Source organism: Colletes gigas, unplaced genomic scaffold, assembly GCF_013123115.1.
Source record: "Colletes gigas isolate AHSC1104 unplaced genomic scaffold, ASM1312311v1 Colletes_gigas_Sc00042, whole genome shotgun sequence".
Taxonomy (NCBI): Eukaryota; Metazoa; Arthropoda; class Insecta; order Hymenoptera; family Colletidae; genus Colletes; species Colletes gigas.
This window is the reverse complement of record NW_025106671.1, coordinates 280,431-302,699: the sequence shown is the minus strand read 5'-3', so window position 1 is coordinate 302,699 and position 22,269 is coordinate 280,431. Positions and strand designations below refer to the sequence as shown.

The window sequence follows — 22,269 nt, the reverse complement described above, 5'->3', positions numbered from 1 at the left end:
TTGTGATGAGGAAAAATGGCGAGAATTTATTGCAATCGATAATGTCAAAAATGGTACCCTTAATCATGAGATGTAATTGGAAAATTATTTTGTTATAATGGAAACAAAGTATAAGAGTAATACTGGATGGGTTTGGGACTCTATTGTGATGAGGAAAAATGGCGGGAATTCATTGCAATCGATAATGGACAAAATGGTACCCTTGACTATACGATTTAAATTGAAAATTATTACATAAAAGTAGAAACAAGCTATAAGACTAATACTAGACACAGTTCCAGACTCTGTTGTGATGCGGAAAAATGGCAAGAATTTATTGCACTCGATGATGGACAAAATGGCACCCTTGTCCATACGATTTAAATTGAAAATTATTTCATAAGAATAGAAACAAGCTATAAGAGTGATACTAGATGGGTTTGAGACTATATTGTGATGAGGAAAAATGGCGAGAATTTATTGCAATTGATAATGTCAAAAATGGTACCCTTAATCATGAGATGTAATTGGAAAATTATTTTGTTATAATGGAAACAAAGTATAAGAGTAATACTGGATGGGTTTGGGACTCTATTGTGATGAGGAAAAATGGCGGGAATTCATTGCAATCGATAATGGCAAAAATGGCACCCTTGTCCATGCGATTTAAATTGAAAACTATTTCTTAAGAATAGAAACAAGCTATAAGAGTAACACTAGACACAGTTCCAGACACTATTATGATGAGGAAAAATGGCAAGAATGTACTGCAATCGATAATGGCAAAAATGGTACCCTCGATCATGAGATTTAAAATGACAACCTTACTTTCTTTTGGAAGGTTTTTTAATAACAAATGCTCGAAATTTTTACTCTGATCTTCCAGGCACTTGTTAATTCGTGTAACAAAAATTAGTTATGCTCGAAAAATCAACAACCTTGTTTTGCACAGTAATTTATGAATTATTTCGTCATGTTACGAGTCTCAAGTACCAAAAAAAAATTTTTTTTAATATTCGTAGCCCCCGGAGGCGACTGTTGTTTGATTTTCGAAACCTCACGACCCGGACGGAAATTAAATGAAGCCGAAATTAAATGGAAATAAAGGGAGCTCGTTTTCACGGTAATATGTTGCGTCGTCGGACACTCCCCTCCGCGGGGAATTTTTATTACCGTTACGATTCGCGTGGCGATCAAATAACGATGGAAATTGAATAACGCCGCCGCCGGCGAAAAACTTCATATCTCGTTGTCGCATTATATCGAAAGATGAGGGGTGGGGAAAATGTGGACCAGTGTTTTTACGCGCACGGAAATCCAACATTAGCGTTATAAATATTCCCGAAATGAAATTCAGTCGGCCCGATCGTCGACGATTTTTATTAACTTTCGTTCCAACGAGCACCGTTCGTCGAATTTTTTTTTATATTTATTTATTTTTTTTTTTTGGTCGAAGAACGCTTCGAATTACACGACTCTTCGTCCCTGGGCGATTCTTTCGACCGCCAACATTTTCGCGATATTTCGGGTAATTTATATTAAATTCAAGGGTCAAAGGGTTAAAAGGGCTAGGTTCTTCGAACGCCGGGAAGTCGAATCGTTTCGAGCGAAACGAAATGAAAAATACGATTCCAGGAGCGCCCGCGGGGCCCCCGCGGAACGGGGGGAAAAAACAGAACGAGAAAGGGGGCGCCACTGAGTGTGTGTTTTTAATTTGAAACACACCGGGGCGTACGGCCGCGAGGAACGGAAGTGGCTCCGGCCTCCTCGAATTGAAATTCTTGCCTCGGTTTTCTTTGACGAACGCGGGGGGGGGAAACGCCTTGGGCGGATCGAATCTTTAACGTTCTGTTCTGCTCGCTGTTCTTTTCTCGTGCACGGACGCAATTACATTCGTAAAACAGTCTGTCATTCGCCGGTTGTTACTTTACAGTATCAATCTTTTCCTTGGATAACGAGATACTCTATATTTTCATACAAAAATTGTTCCGAGTTGGATTCAATTCTTTTAAGGAATTAAAAATATTTTGAATATTCTAGAAACCTTAAGAAAGATATTTTGGGTAAAAATAATTATTTAGAGTTTATTCGTAGTATAAATTTTATTTTTGTATTAATACCCAATTTTGTACTTGCCCAAGAATATTTAGATAATTTATATTTTAATACAATGTTTTTGCTACTAAAAATAAATTACACTATAACGCAAAAATAGTCCAGAATTAAATAAAATTCTTTTGAAGAATTAAAAAAATATTTTGAACAAAACAAATCTTGAAAGACAATTTGAATAAAAATAATAATGTGGACGTTTCGAAACGGAACAACGGGCGTGGATCGAAGTTTGATACAAACCGCAGGAAGCCCTGACATCGAAAATAGAAGCCGTGATTACTCGAAATCGAATCAACGAGTGGCGGAACAGGGGTGGAAAAGGGACGGGAGAGGGGGGAAAAAAATATGAAGATCGAACGGGCGAGCAGCCACTTGACCGAATGAAACCTTAATTGGACACTGAGAGCACGCCTTCGGTTTAATTTAAAATCCGTGCCTCCGTGATTTCGCCAATTAACCGCTATTTGTACGTTTGTTCTTTGAGAATTCTCGCTTTTGTTCCGTTCGACGTTTTCTTCCCATCGGTTGTTGCAACACCGATAAAACCATCGTTTGTTGTCTTTTCTGTTTCCTAACGTCAACCCTTTAACGGTCTAATTAAGTCTATTTTATTAAAAAAAAACAAAATTATCCTGGATATTGAATTTACAAAAAAATGTTTCAGATAAAAGCTATCTATTTTTTTACGTACAATATAATTTCAAAATAAAAAATATAGGTATATGATAAATATAGCCAAGTTGATAAAATAAATAATCGCTGAGGTACTCCAAATTTTAATAGAAGATTCTAGAGATCAAAATAAGACGAAAATCAAGAATAGTAATTTTTAAATTGAGGCTTCGTTGCAAAGTTATTAGCGTTTAAAGTTCCGCCTGTGAGACTGCAAGCTGCGAACAGCTGCGCGCGCAGACAGTCTGCACACTTCAACTTCAAACGTTAATAACTTCTTAACGAAGCCTCAATTTAAAAATTACTATTCTTGATTTTCGACTTATTTTGGCCTCCAGAATCTCCCATTAAAATTTTTTCCATCTAAATTCGAAAAAACTATTAAAAGTGTCGATATCTTGATAAAAAAAATAAAACCAATTGCAAGTACCAATCTATTGACCTTGAAATGTTCATCTGATTTCGTATACAACTGTTTTGTATAATTTAGTTATTTGAAATCGTCATATTACGAGACTCATTCCGTACAATTTAGTATACAAGATTAATTTCGATATTAACATTTTGTTCGTCTCGTTTCAGGTACTTTCCAGGCATTAATACAGTACGCGGACATGCTGTCAGCGCAAACTGCAAAACTCGTAAGTATCAACTTGGACTTTTGGTCCCCAGGATTCTGTTCCCCCAACTACGACACTATTAATTTTTCCTACGTGGAATTCTCCTCGCGGAGTTTATCCGCAGTCCCCCCCCCGGGGATGGATCGAAATTTTCCCCCGGAATATTTTCAGAAACACCCATAAATTAAGAACTCCCAGATGCTGCGCCCGGAAATAATGCAAATTTTCATCGCTACCCGGTACATTCACCCCGCGTGCAAGCCCTAAACTGTCCCTTTTTACGAATGTCCCTGATGCACTATTCAGACGACATCTCTCTCTAAAATTATTATATTTAGTAATTAATAAATGCACTTTTATTTCCCGAGTCTTCTAATTGAAACTGCCCCTCCAAACAATCTGGCTATCGAATAAATGGAATATTTACCTGTACAATTCATAATATTATGGATTATATTTTACACTAGCAAACAAGTCAAATGCAGAGAAATGTCAGGTTGGATACTAAATAATTGATAAATAGAGCGTAGGAATTTTATATATATTTCAATTTTTATTAACGAATTGTATTGTAATATTGCCCGTGGTTGTGTTCATTAACAATGGAAAAAAAAATTTTGAAGAAAAATTGACAGAGGGTAGGTGTAAAAATTAGAAAATTTTAAATCGTTTTGAAAAAATTATTTCTGGCTAGGAGGGTTAATTACAATCATTTTTGGTGGATAGACGTATCCCCGAATTCCTACGCATTTTCGAGAAAAAAATTCATTACTGAAAATATGTCTGACTATACATTGATATGTTTCCCTGAAAACTGAAACGTTTCAAATCGTTCTGAAAAAATTATGGTCGACTGCATGGATTAATTACAATAATTCTTGGTCAACAGACATACCCCCAAAATCCTATGCGTTTTCGAGAAAAAAATTCATTACTAAAAATATAATGTCTGACCATACATTGATATATTTCCCTGAAAATTGAAAAATTTCAAATCATTCTGAAAAAAATTATTTTTAGCTAGAACGGTCAATTACAATCATTTTTAGTGGATAGCTATACCCCCGAAATCTTAACCATTTTTGAGAAAAAAATTCGAATAGATGCCTAAATTTTTATTCTGTTTGTAATGAATTGAAAGCATCGAAAAACAAAAAAATGGAATAAAAGTAAGCAAAGAAAATTTGCAGCCTCTGCTTTTGAACAAATTCGAACTGAAACTCGTTGGTTCGTTTGTATTTATTTGCAAATATTTTCTCAGTTTTAAACTGTCCTTTGTTCTGTTTGCAAAAATACCTTTTCGCTGAAATGGAGCACGGTGAAAAGTACAAACGCGTGTGTTGATCAACGAAGAGTGAAATCGACGCGATAGGAATTGTGTAAATCAGACGCTCGATAGAGGAAGATATGTCTGTAATTAGTGTTGCGGACGAGTTATGCGAGGCGCGGGAAAAATAAACGAACAAAATATGCCCGATAAATACCGTCGAGCAATACTTGGACGATCGATTTAACTGATTCTGCAAACTATGTTACAAGAGATTTATTATAAATTCGATTATTTAGAAACTTGGCAATGTTTACTTCTAATTTTTATTTTATTTTATTTTTTGAAAACTCACAAAAATATTTTTGGAGTGTCTTGGATAAATTTTAAATGAAGCGAGGTAGTTTCTTTTTTTAGTTTTTTATGTTGATAAAAGTATTTCGAGTGTCTTCAACAATTTTCAACATTTTTAGGCGAAAAAAATTGTATGTGTTCTTTAAATGAAGTGAGGTAATTTTTTTCAGTTTTTTAACAAAAATATTTCGAGTGTTGTCAACAATTTTCAACAATTTTCAACATTTTTAGGCAAAAGAAAATTCTAAGTACTTTTTAAATGAAGTGACGTAGTTTCATTTTTTAGTTTTTCATGTTGATAAAAATATTTCGTGTATCTTCAACAATTTTCAATCATTTTCAACATTTTTACGTGAAAAAAAATTGTGTGTACGTCTTAAATGAAGTGACGTTGTGTTTTTTCAGTTTCATGCTGGTTATTTTGAATATCTTCAACAATTTTCAACATTTTGACGCGAAAAAATGTTTACTTTTTAATTTGTTTCAACATTTTGACGCGTAATTTTTGCCAGTTTCATGTTAACAAAAATATTTCGAGTATCTTCAAGAATTATCAACATTTTTACGTAAAAAAAATTGTGTGTACTTCTTAAATGAAGTGACGTAGTTTCATTTTTCAGTTTTATGTTGATTTTATCGAATATTTTCAACAATTTTCAACATTTCTACGTGAAAAAAATTGTGTGTATTGCTTAAATGAAGTGAAGTAGTGGTTTTTCAGCTTCATGCCGACTATTACAAGTATCTTCAACAATTTTCAACATTTTTACGCGAAAAAAATGTGTACTTTTTAATTTTTTTCAACATTTTTTCGCGTAAATTTTGTCAGTTTCATGCTGACAAAAATATTTCAAGTATCTTCAACAATTTTCAACATTTTTAAGCGAAACAAATTTTTACTTTTCAATTTTTTTCAACATTTTTACGCCTAACTCTTTCAGTTTCATGCTGACAAAAATATTTTCACTATCTTCAACAATTATCAACATTTTTACATAAAAAAAAATTGTGTATACTTCTTATATGAAACAATAGAACACGTAAACGAAAGATACGTTGTTTATCATTGCACAATTGTGTATAGAAGTGTATAATTTGTTAAAAAGTGAGCTAAACTCGCAGAACGGAATCGCGAACGATGCATTGTCTTTCAGAAAATTGATTTTGAATGGCTCATGAATATGCGCGAGCTGGATGGTGACGTCTGAGTGGTTCTCAATGTAAACACAACGATCCTTTGTTTCGAAAACAAAGCTTCATACGCGGAATCGAATCCTCTTTTTTTTATTTATCCAAGAAGAAACGTTCAACGTTAGAAATCCTCCAACGAATTTAAACAGGATAATAAAACTTTTAACTGGGAAATACACATCTCTATTTCAAGCATTGCTATAGAAAATTCAATTATTTCTCAAACACTTTACAATCACTAAAAAATTTAATAATTTCAAAAAATAAATATAAAATAATTTAATTCTGTAATTTTACAGAATATTCGAACAGGAATTTGATTATTCTTACATCTCGAAAGTCTGATGTTACATTTCACATTTTCACACCTTCTGCCGCAGGATTTCCGCTTTTTTTTACGAAAATCCTCTCAGATATAAGTCGCTGTTCAATCAGCGAACGGAATCGATCAAAGTTTACCGAGTTTCGACTGTCAATCGAAGAAAAATGTTATTTCGTATAATTTCGCGTTTTACCGAGACCACCGTATTTGCGGAAGAAAGTAAATTTAATCAACCCTCCGGCGCTCTAAGCACTAAGTTCACTCGATGAATTGGTCCCCTACTATTCCATCAATTCATCAATTTTAAACACCCAAAACTTTGAATTCAAATTTAAAAAAAAATAAAAAAATTCCAAGTTTACTCTTTGCAATTTAACACTTTACCGACCGGTAGCGGTTGATTAATCGGCTATCGGTCGGTAAGCGTCGGTCGGTAAAACAGTTGATTAATACGCTATCGGTCGGTAATGTGTTAATATTCTTGGAAGGTCAAGAGTTGACAATTTTCTCGCGTACGCGTTTCGAAAAATTCTCGACAGAATTCGCAGTTGGGGGACGAAGATGAAGCTTTCGTGTTTGTTTTTTTTTCGTTAATCAGTTTGGCAAAAAACGGTCGGTTCGTTTTACAGACCGTGTTCCTCTGACTTCAAGTTAAATTGCAAAATTGCATTCACTATAAATATGGACCAATTTTCAAATGACCATAACTCATATAATAATGAATATATTACAATGAAACTTTTTTCTGAAGTAGAGCTCATGGGTACCTACAAAAAAGTATTAAACAATATTTCCGCAGCGCGTCAAACAAAATTACTAAAAATGAAAAACTGATTTCTAAGAAAATTCGACAGGGGGTAGGGTGCCTAAATTGTTCGATAATAAAAAATTTGTTTAAATCCTTCTAAAAAAATTATTTTTAGTTGAAGAACTCAATTACAATTATTTTTGATTAATAAATATACCTTCGAAATCCTACGCAGTTTCGAGAAAAAAATTCGATTAGGTGCTGAAAATTTTGGGTGAAAAGAAAGAATTTCAGATCGTTCGAAAAAAATTGTTTTCAGTTGCATGGGTCAATTGCAATCATTTTTGGTCAATGGACGTACCCTCGATATCCTACTCGATGAATTGGTCCCCTATTATTCCATCAATTCATCAATTTTAAACACCCAAAAACTTTGAATTCAAATTTTTAAAAAATAAAAAAATTCCAAGTTCACTCTTTGCAATTTAATATTCTTGGAAGGTCAACACAAGAGTTGACAATTTTCTCGCGTACGCGTTTCGAAAAATTCTCGACAGAATTCGCAGTTGGGGGACGAAGATGAAGTTTTCGTGTTTGTTTTTTTTTTTTTCGTTAATCAGTTTGGCAAAAAACGGTCGGTTCGCTTTACAGACCGTGTTCCTCTGACTTCAGGTTAAATTGCAAAATTGCATTCGCGAGGCGACCGTCAGAAACGAACCGACAAAGGTTTTTTTCTGCGGATGAGCCGTTTCCAGGGGGTGAGAGGGGGGTGGGGGAAGGAAAAACGGATTTTCCCTCGGTCGAAGGGGGGCGGAGAACGGGTGGGTGGCGGATGCGTGGTAAACAATCGATGCAGGAACGATGGAAAACTCTCCCGCGGTAATCGAATTTCTTTGGTCGTTCGAGTGCGGACGAACGAGTTCTCTGCGTTGCCGGCGAACTCGATTACAGCTGGAAAATTCGAATCCGCGCCGCGTTTTATTAGCCGGCGTGTGCACGCCTGGCCGGAAGATCGCGAGAATTCGCGAAAATTTCTCGGACGCCGGAAATCACCGCTTCGGGAACGGCTGTCTCGATGCGCCGAATTTTACTGCCGCGTACACGTTGCATTCGTAACTGTCTTGCATTAATTCATTTCTATAATATTTACCCATCGTGTGACTATGTTTGTTTAACGAAGAAAATTACAATTTGACTGTGTGTGTTTAGAAAATTTGGAATTTTTTTTGTGATACTGTAGAGTTCTGATTATCTGGCATCCGGTTATTGAATAAATTGTTTTGAAAGTGGCATAAGTCCATTTATATTCATATCGAAATATCTTAATGATTTTAAATATATTTGGAACAAATTGATTCGGAATAAAAAGATCATGAAAAAATGTAACTATTAAGGTAATTCGATTTTTTTGGAAGATGAACTTACGCCACTTTCAAAATGAACGGCTCATTTAACCGTATAATTTATAATATTATGGATTATATTTCACATAAGCAAACAAGTCACATGTATTCAAATGTCAGGTTGATACTAAAAAATTGATAAATAGAGCGTATGAATTTTATATATTTCATTTTTTATTAATGAATTGTATTGTAATATTGCCCATGTTTGTGTTCTTTAACAATGGAAAACGAATATTGAAGAAAAATTGACAGAGGGTAGGTGTAGAAATTAGAAAATTTTAAATCGTTTTTGAAAAAATTATTTTTGGCTAGGAGGGTTAATTACAATCATTTTTGGTGGATATAGATATCCCCGAATTCCTTCGCATTTTCGAGAAAAAAATTCATTACTGAAAATATGTCTGACCATACATCGATGTGTTTCCCTGAAAATTGAAACGTATCAAATCGTTCTGAAAAAATTATGGCCGACTGCAGGGATTAATTACAATAATTCTTGGTCAATGGACATATCCCCAAAATCCTATGCGTTTTCGAGAAAAAAATTCATTACTGAAAATATGTCTGACCATACATTGATATGTTTCCCAGAATATTGAAACGTTTCAAATCATTTTGAAAAAATTATTTTTAACTAGAAGGGGTAATTACACAAATTTTTGGTGGATAGATATACCCCCCAAATCCTAACCATTTTGGAGAAAAAAATTCGAATACATGCCTAAATTTTTTGGTGTAAATAAAAAATTTCAAATTGTTTTGAAAAAATTACCTTCGATTACAGGAGTCAATTACAATCATTTTTGGTGAATAGACATACCCTCCAATTCTTACGCAGTTTCGAGAAAAAAATTCGTGAAGATATGAAATTTTTCGGCGAAAAAAAAATATTTCAAATTGTTCTGGAAAAATTATTTTCCGTTGCGAGGGTTAATTACAATCATATTTGGTTAATAAACATAACCTCGAAATCCTGCACATTTTCGAGAAAAAAATTCCTAAACGAAAATGTAATATCTAAGCAAACGTTGTTTCACTGAAAATTCATACCAATCTTTAAAATGCCATAACTTTTGAACGGATCGGACGATTTTAGTTTTTCAAAATGCAAACGACGCGTATTTTAGTGAAGAATATGTAGGAATTGCAAAAATATTCGAAAAGTTGATCTTTGACCCCGAAAAATAAGAAAAACACTACAAAAATGGACCAATTTTCAAATGGCCATAACTCCTATAATAGTGAATATATTTCAATGAAACTTTTTGCTGAAGTAGAGCTCATGGGTACCTACAAAAAAGTATTAAACATTATTTCTGTAGCGCGTCAAAGAAATTTATTAAAAATGAAAAACTGATTTCTAAGAAAATTCGACAGGGGGTAGGTGCCTAAATTGTTCGATAATAAAAAATTTTTTTAAATCCTTCTAAAAAAATTATTTTTAGTTGAAGAACTCAATTACAATTATTTTTGATTAATAAATATACCTTCGAAATCCTACGCAGTTTCGAGAAAAAAATTCAAAACCTGTAGAAATTTTTAGGCGAAATTAAAAATTTTCAAATCAATCTGAAAAAATTATTTTCAATTGCGGTGGTCAATTACAATTATATTTGGTCAATAGTCATACCCCCGATATCTTAGCCAGTTTCGAGAAAAAAATTCAAGTATGTGTGAAATAGTTGGAAGAATTAAAAATTTTCAAATCATTTAAAAAAAATTACTTTTAGTTACAGGGGTCAATTACAATCATTTTTTGTCATTACACACACCCTCAAAATCCTCCTCATTTTCGAGAAAAAAATTCACGAATGTAGCTAAATTTTTCAGCGAAAAAAAAAAATTTCAAATCATTTTGAAAAAATTACCTTCCATTGCAGGGGTCAATTACAATCATTTTTGGTGAATAGACATACCCTTGAAATCCTATGCACTTTCGAGAAAAAAATTCGAGTGCCTAAATTTTTCGTCAAAAAAAAAAAAATTCCAAATAATACTGTTTTCTAGGATTGCAACTACAACACACACATAATTAATTAATAATACTACAATTTACATACCCTAAATCACATGTAAATTATAGTAACAATCCTAGAAAACAGAGTGTTACCTCGAAACATGTTCATCTAACATTATCAAGGGCCCCTCGTAAAAATGATTCGATATATTTCGAAAATTTTGAAATATTTTCAATATATTGGCCCTCGATAACATTCTCCATCAATCTTTCAAAACAATACTCCAATTTACACACACCTAACATGTAAATTCTGCTCAAAAAATCCTAGAAACTAGATTACCTTGAAACATGTTCATCGAACGTTATCAAGGGCCCCTCGTGAAAATGATTTACACACACTTAACATTTAAATTCTGCTCAAAAAATCCTAGAAAAACGATTACCTCGAAACATGTTCATCGAACGTTATCGAGAGCCCCTTCGTGAAAATGATTTACACACACTTAACATGTAAATTCTGCTCAAAAAATCGTAGAAACTAGATTACCTCGAAACATGTTCATCTAACGTTTTCAAGAGCCCCTCGTGAAAATGATTCGATATATTTCGTCGATTTTGCAATATTTTCAATATCTTGGCCCTCGATAACATTCTCTATCAATCTTCCAAAAGAATACTCCAATTTACATACACTAGACATGTAAAGTCTGCTCAAAAAATCCTAGAAACTAGATTACCTCGAAACATGTTCATCGAACGTTATCAAGAGCCCCTTGTGAAAATGATTTACACACACTTAACATGTAAATTCTGCTCAAAAAATCCTAGAAACTAGATTACCTCGAAACATGCTCATCGAACGTTGTCGAGGGCCCCCTCCGTGAAAATGATTTACACACACACACACGCACACACACATACACGATAGGCTCCCCCTTCCCCCTTAAAGCTACTCTAAAAAAAAATTTCACTAGCCGTACGATAGTAAAATAATTTAATTTCAGTTATCCCGGTGAACTTTGTTAACCGAAATTACTTATTCTTTGTACGTCAGCGAGCCCCGTGCCGCGTAGTTTTCTGACCAGCTGATGAAAAAGGAGGATATTGCGTGGCCCGCGAAATATGCACGGGACTCTTCGCGTTCCCAAACGGATTTTTAATTTTCCAAGCCCCCGATGTCGTTTCCGGCCGAGTAATCAGTTTAAAATTATTTCAGTCCCGGCGGTTCCCCACTTTTCCGCGTAAGCAATTAATTAACCGGTACGCGCTTTCTGTAAAGCGACCGTTCATAATTAGAACGGGAATTCTTTCGTTGAAATTAACAGGCGGTGGGGAGGGGGGGATTAACAAACAAACGTCGCTGTCGGGATATTTCGAGGGAAAATTCGGCCAACAGTCCGGCGAAATTAAATTGGAAATCAGATAAAGGAACTCTGTAACATGTTTACGGGGTGACATGAAAGCTGCAGAAATGACGTTCCGTAACGGATTTTCATTTCGTGTTCCTTCCGTTCCCATTCAAGATAAATCGCGATCGAAGAACAGAAATATCTTTAAATAAATACTTTCAAACATCGAGTTATATACTTGAAAGTAGTCTGAAGAAGCTTAAGGTTCTGTGCTATCCAATCGAAGCTATAACCTTCTTGATCCATAGATCATTACTCTGGATACTCTCAGAGAAATATGACTGGTCTTGCCATCGTTATTCGAGTCGTAAAAGAATATACCAGACTTCAGTTGACATAAGGTCGTTTCCTGTTGGTTCATTTCTTATTATTTCTATGACAAATTCTCATAAACCAAGTTTACAGATGTCTGAATCATGTCACGGCATCGTCCAGTTTACGATTTTGTGAAAATTAATTTCCAATAGGGAAGACCCGGATATCTGAAAGGCACTAATATTACAGTTACACGTTTCGAGTATTTTGAAGAATAAAATATTTATTTTTGTGCATAATAGTGACGATATATGCTCTCTATTATTCTTATGGAGTATCTGAAGCTTCGTTCATTGTGTCTCGAATCCCCCCGAATGCTAAAATTTGGAAAAGTTCCGTGTCCCGGGGAAGGTAGCCTCGAGCCATACCTGTGCACAGGCAGGTAATTATGTATGAAATTCATTAGCCCGTGTAAATGGCCGGCGGAGGAACACGGTCAAACACACGTGTACTCCATACGTACACAGGCGTGCATGTTGCAACAATGCAAGCAATGCGTACGCAGGTTAAGCACGCTGCCAGGTTTGCTTAGACGCGACTCGAACGCGCATATATAATCAGACCGTGTCTTTCCGCCTCGATTGCATCGTTACAATTACATTAGAGGTCGTTATTAATGGGAGATTAAACAGTCACTGTTTCTACGCTTTTCGGGATGATCGAACGAGCTATTAATTAATTACTCCAATTTGACGAGCAACTTATTTAGAATGTTCGGCCAAAAAATTTTAGTAGGTGATTCTGGGGGCCAAAATAAGACGAAAATCAAGAATAACGATTTCTCGATTGAGGCTTCGTTAAGAAGTTATTAACGTTTGAAGTTGAAGTGTGCAGACTGTCTGCGCGCGCAGCTTGCAGTCTCACAGGCGGAACTTCAAACGCTAATAACTTCTTAACGAAGCCTCAATTTAAAAATTACTATTCTTGATTCTCGTCTCATTTTGATCTCTAGAATCTTCTGTCAAAATTTTGAGTGCCTGAGCGATTATTTATTTCATCAACTCGGCTATATTTATCATATACCCATATTTTTTATTTTGGAATCATATTGTATGTAAAAAAATACACAGCTTTCATTTGAAACATATTCTTGTAAATTCAATATCCAGGATAATTTTGTTTTTCTATTAAAATTTTTGACACACTTTGACTTCAAACGTTAATAACTTCTTAAAGAGGCCTCAATTTAAAAATTAATATTCTTGATTTTCGTCTTATTTTGGGCTTTAGAGTCTACCATTAAAATTTTTTCTATCTAAATTCGAAAAATACTATTAAAATTGTCGATATCTTGATAAACAAAATAAAACGCCCCTTATAAGTTGCTCGTCTAATAAAAAATGATGCGACTTAGAGTGAATATTCTTTTGTTAACGATAGATTTAAGGCTACGTTGAAATGCAATTTTTTTTTTTTGTGTATGAGAAAATGGAGAAAATTGAGATTTTGAATTTTGGTTTTTGTTTTTGTCTGTTGCAGTCGCTGGAGGGCCAGAACATTTACAATTCCTGTTGCACGTTGCGCATCGATTACAGCAAGATGCAGAATTTGAACGTGAAATACAACAACGACAAATCGAGGGATTATACCAACCCCACCCTCCCCACCGGTGACGCAAATTTGGACGCGGCGTCGCTGGCTCTGGGCGGTGAGCTTCTTCCACAATTGCTGATGGGTGCTGGATCGCAACCACGAGCTAGAATACCTGGTTAGTAGCCAAGGATTTTCACCGGTCCGACTAAAACCCGTGAGAATTGATCTCCTGGATGTGTCTAACCGTTTATGGGTTATTCGAAATTTGTTCGAATTTAAATAGAATTTCATCCGCGCAATATTAGTGGAAAATTACTCTTCGGACTAAAATGAGATTGTTTAAAAGGACATATTTGTTTTAAATATTTAATTATTTCTAAAAATTTAACAAAATTGTGACTCACCCCCCTTTTCTAATTTTCCATGGACTAGATCATATTTGAATTTGAACAAAAATCTTTGCATTAGAAATATATATATAATATTAATTAATTGCAAAATGACTTTTCAGACTAAAATAATTTTGTTTAAAAGGGACAGTCTTTAATAAGAATTTATTTAAATATTATATTTTCAATTAATATGGGGGGAAAAATTTTATCAAAATTGTGACTCATCCTCTTTTTTTCTAATTTTTCATGGACTATTTCATATTTGAATTTGAACAAAATTCTTAGCAAAAAATAATCGATACGTGGAGTGACTTTTACGTACCTAATTAATTACTGACTCGAAGCTGGGGAATTTCCAATCAGATAAGTTACATTCCAACGCGATGAATGTTAATAAAATTGAAATACAATATTTATAGATTTTTTTAAATTCGTGAGAATTATTTTCGTTTCGAATTAATTATCGAATCACCAACAACACAAAAAAATTCTTCGAACGTTATAAAAACTAAACATATCCGTGTCGACGAACCTAAATTTTTAAACAATTTTTCTAAATAATTGTGTTTCGTTGTTTAGTTCAATTTGAAACTTTTATCTGATCGTTTTGAAATATTTAAACGTTCCACATTTCATTTTTTTTTATTGAAAATTCATAGATAAATATTTTTCACTAATTATTAACGACCTCGGTAAAGAATTTTTTTCTCGATAGTACGTGGAATTTTGGGGGTATGTGTATTGACCAAAAATGATTGAAACTGACCTCAGTAACCGAAAATAATTTTTCCAGTATGATTTGAAATTTTTCAATTTTCAGTGAAACAGACATTATATGGTCAGACATTATATTTTCAGTAATGAATTTTTTCCTCGAAAATGGTTAGGATTTCGGGGGTATGTCTATTCATAAAACATGATTGTAATTGCTTTCTGCAAGCGTAAATAATTTTTTCAGAACGATTTGAAATTTTTATTTTGCCCCGAAAAAGGGAACTACCCCCAATCGATTTTAGGAACTATTGAGAATTGGTTTTTCATTTTTGATAAATTTGTTTGACGCGCTACGGAAATTTTGTCTAATACTTTTTTGTAGATATCTATGAGCTCTGCTTCAGAAAAAAGTTTCATTTAAATATATTCACTATTGTATGAGTTATGGCTGTTTGAAAATTGAACTATTTTTAAGGGGGTTTTCTCATTTTGCGGGGGTCAAGGATCAACTTTTTGAATATTTTTTGAGTTTCTACATATTCTTTACTAAAATACGCGCCTGTATATTGAATTTGATCCCCATCTCTAACGATAATTGAAAGTTCCATCGAAAAATCCATTGTTTGGCGCTCGGCGCGAGATTCCAACGGGTGTCCCTCGTATAATTTAAACTTCCACGGGTATCTTAAAAATTCCCTCTCGTCCCTTCGTCGATCCCCACGATACGGTTAACTATACGCCGTAACTATTCGGAACTTTGGACATCTCCCCGGCGTTTCTTCCCCCCCTATTCATCGGATGGCTAAGAGACGATAACGTCGTTAAGATAAAATTTAATTAACACCCGGGTTACGGGGGCCCCCGGGTAATAATAGCGGGGAGTACAATAATGAAGAAGCAACTGTCTCGAGCCTGGCCAAAGTATCTATGAAATGAAATTTTCGAGAAGTTTCGTAAACCAGAGTCTCCCGCCCCCCCCCCTCCCCCCTCCCCCTCCACCACGCGAGTTTAACAGAAAATTGTCGGAGCGTGGCTGTTTTTTTCATTATGAAAATTGAATTCCCCGGATTTTCACCCGGCCACTGTTATCCTGTGTGATTCCATTATTCCGCTCGCACGTGCCCGCGGGGGCTGCACCCCGGTTTGCTTTTTAAAACGTTTCTCTTTTTTACGCCCCCTATGGAAGGAAAAAGAAAGAGAAACTGTATTTTTTTAACCTATGTCTATTTTTAATCGAGACTCGTTCGCCATTTCTCCTACGATCTTTCTGCGAATTCTTTGAGAGAGAGGGATGTGTGTTCAACCCTATTTTATCAAGCTCAATGTCTGGGGGAAAATTTTATTTAAGAATAAAATGGATACAAATTTTAGTAATTTGAAGTTCTATTTTTTTTTAAAATCGCGTATGTCTATTTTGGTTTCGATTTTTCTGTAAATTCTTCTTAGGGGGATGTTTACCCCTATTTCGTCAAGCTCACTGTCAGAGGAAAATTTTATTCACGAACAAAATGGATACAAATTATAATAGACTGATTTCTATTTTTTTATTTTTCTGTAAATTCTTCTTTGGGGGATGTTTACCCCTATTTTACTCAAGAATAATGAATACAAATTATAGAAAATTAATTTTTATTTTTTTTAAACCATATATGTCTATTTTGCCTTCAATTTTGCTACAAATTCTTCATGGGGGGATGTTTACCCTTATTTCATCAAGCTCACTGTTTGGGGAAAATTTTATTCACGAACAAAATGGATACAAATTTTAGTAGACTGATTTCTATTTTTTTTAAATCACATTCGTCTGTTTTGGTTTTGATTTTTCTGTAAATTCTTCTTGGGGGGATGTTTACCCCTATTTCATCAAGGTAAATTTTATTCAAGAATAATGAATACAAATTATAGAAAACTAATTTCTATTTTTTTTTTAAACCATATATGTCTATTTTGCCTTCAATTTTGCTACAAATTCTTCATGGGGGGATGTTTACCCTTATTTCATCAAGCTCACTGTTTGGGGAAAATTTTATTCACGAACAAAATGGATACAAATTTTAGTAGACTGATTTCTATTTTTTTTAAATCACATTCGTCTGTTTTGGTTTTGATTTTTCTGTAAATTCTTCTTGGGGGGATGTTTACCCCTATTTCATCAAGGTAAATTTTATTCAAGAATAATGAATACAAATTTTAGTAGACTGATTTCTATCTTTTTTTTAATTGCGTTTGTCTGTTTTGGTTTCGATCTTTTTGTAAATTCTTCTTGGGGGGATGTTTACCCCTATTTCATCAAGGCAAATTTTATTCAAGAATAATGAATACAAATTATAGAAAACTAATTTCTATTTTTTTTTTAAACCATATATGTCTATTTTGCCTTCAATTTTGCTACAAATTCTTCATGGGGGGATGTTTACCCTTATTTCATGAAGCTCACTGTTTGGAGAAAATTTTATTCACGAACAAAATGGATACAAATTTTAGTAGACTGATTTCTATTTTTTTTAAATCACATTCGTCTGTTTTGGTTTTGATTTTTCTGTAAATTCTTCTTGGGGGGATGTTTACCCCTATTTCATCAAGGTAAATTTTATTCAAGAATAATGAATACAAATTATAGAAAACTAATTTCTATTTTTTTTTTAAACCATATATGTCTATTTTGCCTTCAATTTTGCTACAAATTCTTCATGGGGGGATGTTTACCCTTATTTCATCAAGCTCACTGTTTGGGGAAAATTTTATTCACGAACAAAATGGATACAAATTTTAGTAGACTGATTTCTATTTTTTTTAAATCACATTCGTCTGTTTTGGTTTTGATTTTTCTGTAAATTCTTCTTGGGGGGATGTTTACCCTTATTTCATCAAGGTAAATTTTATTCAAGAATAATGAATACAAATTTTAGTAGACTGATTTCTATCTTTTTTTTAATTGCGTTTGTCTGTTTTGGTTTCGATCTTTTTGTAAATTCTTCTTGGGGGGATGTTTACCCCTATTTCATCAAGGCAAATTTTATTCAAGAATAATGAATACAAATTATAGAAAACTAATTTCTATTTTTTTTTTAAACCATATATGTCTATTTTGCCTTCAATTTTGCTACAAATTCTTCATGGGGGGATGTTTACCCTTATTTCATCAAGCTCACTGTTTGGGGAAAATTTTATTCACGAACAAAATGGATACAAATTTTAGTAGACTGATTTCTATTTTTTTTAAATCGCGTTTGTCTGTTTTGGTTTTGATTTTTCTGTAAATTCTTCATGGGGGGATGTTTACCCTTATTTCATCAAGGTAAATTTTATTCAAGAATAATGAATACAAATTATAGAAAACTAATTTCTATTTTTTTTTTAAACCATGTATGTCTTTTTTGCCTTCAATTTTCCTACAAATTCTTCTTGGGGTAGTTTACCCTTATTTCATCAAGATAAATTTTATTCAAAAATAATTAATACAAACTGTAGAAAACTAATTTTTATTATTTTTTTAAACCACATACGTCTATTTTTACTTCGATCTTTCTGTAAATTCTTCTTGAGGGTATATCTACCCTTACTTCATCAAGATAAATGTTACTGTCCAGTCAAATTTTATAATAATAAATACAAACTATAGAAAACTAATTTCTATTATTTTTTTAAACCACATAGGTCTATTTTTCCTTCGACTTTTTTACAAATTCTTCTAAGGGGGATATCAACCCTTATTTCATCAAGATAAATTTTACTGTTCAGACAAATTTTACAACAATGAATACAAACTATAGAAAACTAATTTCTATTTTTTTTTTTAAGCCACATATGTCTATTTTTCCTTCGATCTTTTTACAAATTCTTCTTGGAGGGATATCTACCCTTATTTCATCAAAATTAATTTTTGCTATCCAAACAAATTTTATAACAATTAATATAAACTGTAGAAAACTAATTTTATTATTTTTTTAAACCACATACGTCTATATTTCCTTCGATCTTTTTCAAATTCTTTTTGGGAGGATGTTTACCCCTATTTCGTCGAGCTTACTATCCACGTAAATTTTATTCACGAAAAAAAAAATGACAAATTGTAGATTAATTCGTATGCTTCTATGCAGATATTATTCATACATTTTTTTTATAAATTATCTGTTATTAATTAATTATAATTAAATTTGAAAAGTGCAAAATTTGAAGTCTTTTTTTTTAACTTTATTATATATTGCAAAAATGCACAGTACAATAATGACATACAAAATGAAAAAACTATCTTCCTTGCTACTTATTCATTATTCATATAGTACAGTAATTTAATCGATACTGTTTAAAAATCTGAAATATCGATTTTCACCCTGTCATTCTACCAGAACATCAGTGTTGATTTTTCCCCTAAATTTAACGTCCCAAAATTCTCCAGCCTTCCGAGCGACAGCGTAATAATTACACTCATTAAATTACCATCGTTAAAAATTTTCCACGGACGTTCGAACTTTTTCTAAAATCGATCAAATCACCCAGTTTACATTCTACATCGATTTCCCCCCTGTCACGTATCGCGCGTTTGCTTTCCGCGGAGTCGCGGAGCAACGCCACGGATCGATGAACCCGACCGGAAAATCGATCGATCAATTAGCTTCGCGATTTCCGAGCGTTCAGTCCATTAGAATTAATTATATTAATAGCAATACCGACTCGTTTCTGTCATTCGGACGTTATGATAAATTGTTATTCCGTGTCTGAGCGAGAACCGGCCGCGTCTCCCTGCCCACCCAATTTGCCGCTCGTTTTCAGCTCCATTTTCGAGCGGAATCGAATTGTGTGCGGTCAGACGGTATTATTTCCTCGGGTAAATTAATTAATTGCACCGCAACGAGAAAACGTGATACCGCGACGATCGATGCGACCCGGAACGTTTCGATTTTCTCGTGGTTATTCATCCCCCCGTTCTATACGTCCCCTTTTATTTCTCATTTTTACCCCATTTTCTCAAATTTCTTCTATTGGGGGATCCAGAATTTCGGAAAATTTTTTACTAAGTTTCGAGCATAGAAAATATATAAAAGTAACCATCTTTACTGCATAAATTTTTTTATTTTTCATTTCGATATTTTTTCTAAATCATTTACATATTTTTTGAGAAGCTTTTGAGAACGATTTTTGTGTTTTTCTGTTTTTTTCTCAAATTTTCAAGTTAGACAATTTATCCAAAATTTCGAGTATAGAAAATAGGGTAAACCTCCCCATTTTACACTGTTTTTATTTTTATTTTAATTTAGATATTTTTTTCATTGCAATCTTTCTCAAAAAAATATTAATTAAATATAGGAACATAAGAAAATTTTATTTCTGTTAAAATTGGAGGAGTGATCGAAGCTTTTGAGAACGATTTTTGTTTTTCTGCCTTTTTCCAATTTTTTATTGAGGGCTCCAAAAAGTTGCACAATTTTTCTAAAATTTCGAGCATAGGAAATGGGGTGAACATCCCTAATCTACACATTTTTTATTTTTATTTTAATTTAGATATTTTTTTCATTGCAATCTTTGTCTCAAGAGAATATTAATTAAATATAGAAACATAAGAAAATTTTATTTCTGTTAAAAAATTGGAAGGGTGCTCGAAGCATTTGAGCAGCGATGTACAAACATTCAAAATGAAATTTTCACGACGAATTAATTCCAGTAACGAATAAAACGAAATACCAGAATTTAATTTCTAACAATAAATAAAAAGAAAAAGTCCTTCGACGAACTTCGGAATTGAATTTTGAATTTTGTAACAATTGTTTCGGTCGATATTTCGTCTCACTTTGTTTCAGTAAACGTTTGTAAGGTATTGTGGTTGCTAATGACCCTAATGGGTTCATGCAACAGTAAAAATTAAATAAAAAAAATAAAAGCTTGACACAAATTATCAGGAATGCTATTACGAAAGGTTTCATGTGATACATTGTAATTTGTTGAAGATACTATTGACCGGGGAAATGTTCTCATGTGGTTTCATAACGAGGATCGAAACGTTCAAGGACAACAGACTTACAGTGAGTAGCGAAAATATTAGAGAAAATATCAAGTATGGACAAAGTTCACTATTTAAAATTTGTTTGCATTGTAAAAAAAAATCACTAAATAAATTTACGCAAAAAATAGAGAAACATTAAACAAACATCTACACGAATTCGAACACGATTATTGCAGTTATATTAGACGTTGATATTTTGTTAAATTTGAACCGTATTAAAAATTTAGAAATTTATTTGTTACATCTGCCGCTCAAACGTTTGTATCGCCTTCCAATTTTCTATATTTCGATTAATTCTCGTTAAAAATGTGTCTTTTAGGATCGTTTAAAATTTCATTTTAAGGGATGTTTGGTATTTTGATTGTAATAAATTTGAAACACTGTAAAAACGTTGTGTTTCTATGATTATTAAAATTTTTAATTTTAACACTTTACCGACCGATAGCCTATTAATCGACTGTTTTACCGGCCAACGCTTACCGACCGATAGCCTATTAGTCAACTGTTTTATCGGTCGACGTTTACCGACCGATAAAGTGTCGGTAAAGTGTTAATAAATAGACTCCTTCATGTTTGAAGAATTTTTTATTGTTGGTGATGATTATGTTTAAATAAAAAATAGGTGCCATGTGAGTGTCAAGCTTACAAATTTTTTTTTTTAATGAAATTTATTTTGTAATATCTTGGGGATAGATTAATAATAATGTTGAGGACATGTTTATATTGTTCACTGAATATTTACAGTATTTCGTGTTCTCTTAACAGCAGCGGATTCATAATTTTCCAGTTGAAATTTTCAAACGAGAAACTCATGAACTCGAGCAGAAAGGCAATTTTGTTTCCATTATATTTTCATCCTGCTGTGCCTCTCCAACCCCACAAAGTACAATTACAGTTAGGTTGCGGAAATAATCGACTTGGGCGATCCGGGAACGATTCCACGGTCAAAACCCTCCATTTTGTATCTTGTTTTTCCTCTCTCCAACACTATCAACGCACTCTGTCTTCCAGAGAAACAGAGAAACGGTTAAACAAAGCCAGAAAAGGGTAGAATTTTTATTAAAAAAAAAAAAATAAAATTCTCATCTACGATAATTTAAAATATTTCAAAGCATAGGAATTTGCAATGCAAAATTACAGTGGAGACAAAAATAGAGAGGGTTCAAAGTGTTGTAAAATGTGGGTAAATGAATTTTAAAATATGCTATATTGTAATTTGAACTTGATGAAAACGTAAGAAGAAATAATTTAATTATCTACTTGTTTGAGTT

At 33.2% G+C, this 22,269-nt stretch overlaps 1 protein-coding gene across 12 annotated transcripts in view; it reads left to right on the top strand.

Moving 5' to 3' along the window:
* The window catches only part of LOC122402964 (polypyrimidine tract-binding protein 2), a 548,137-nt gene that overhangs the window by 509,332 nt on the left and 16,536 nt on the right, over positions 1–22,269 (top strand). For 9 of the 12 annotated variants that reach the window (XM_043406201.1, XM_043406200.1, XM_043406194.1 and 6 more), the window contains 3 exons: positions 3,349–3,407; positions 13,838–14,066; positions 20,943–21,017. In XM_043406201.1, the coding sequence (XP_043262136.1) occupies positions 3,349–3,407; positions 13,838–14,066; positions 20,943–21,017 (363 nt within the window). The remainder of the gene's footprint in view (positions 1–3,348; positions 3,408–13,837; positions 14,067–20,942; positions 21,018–22,269) is intronic. The other 3 variants (XM_043406199.1, XM_043406198.1, XM_043406197.1) reach the window with 1 other exon arrangement.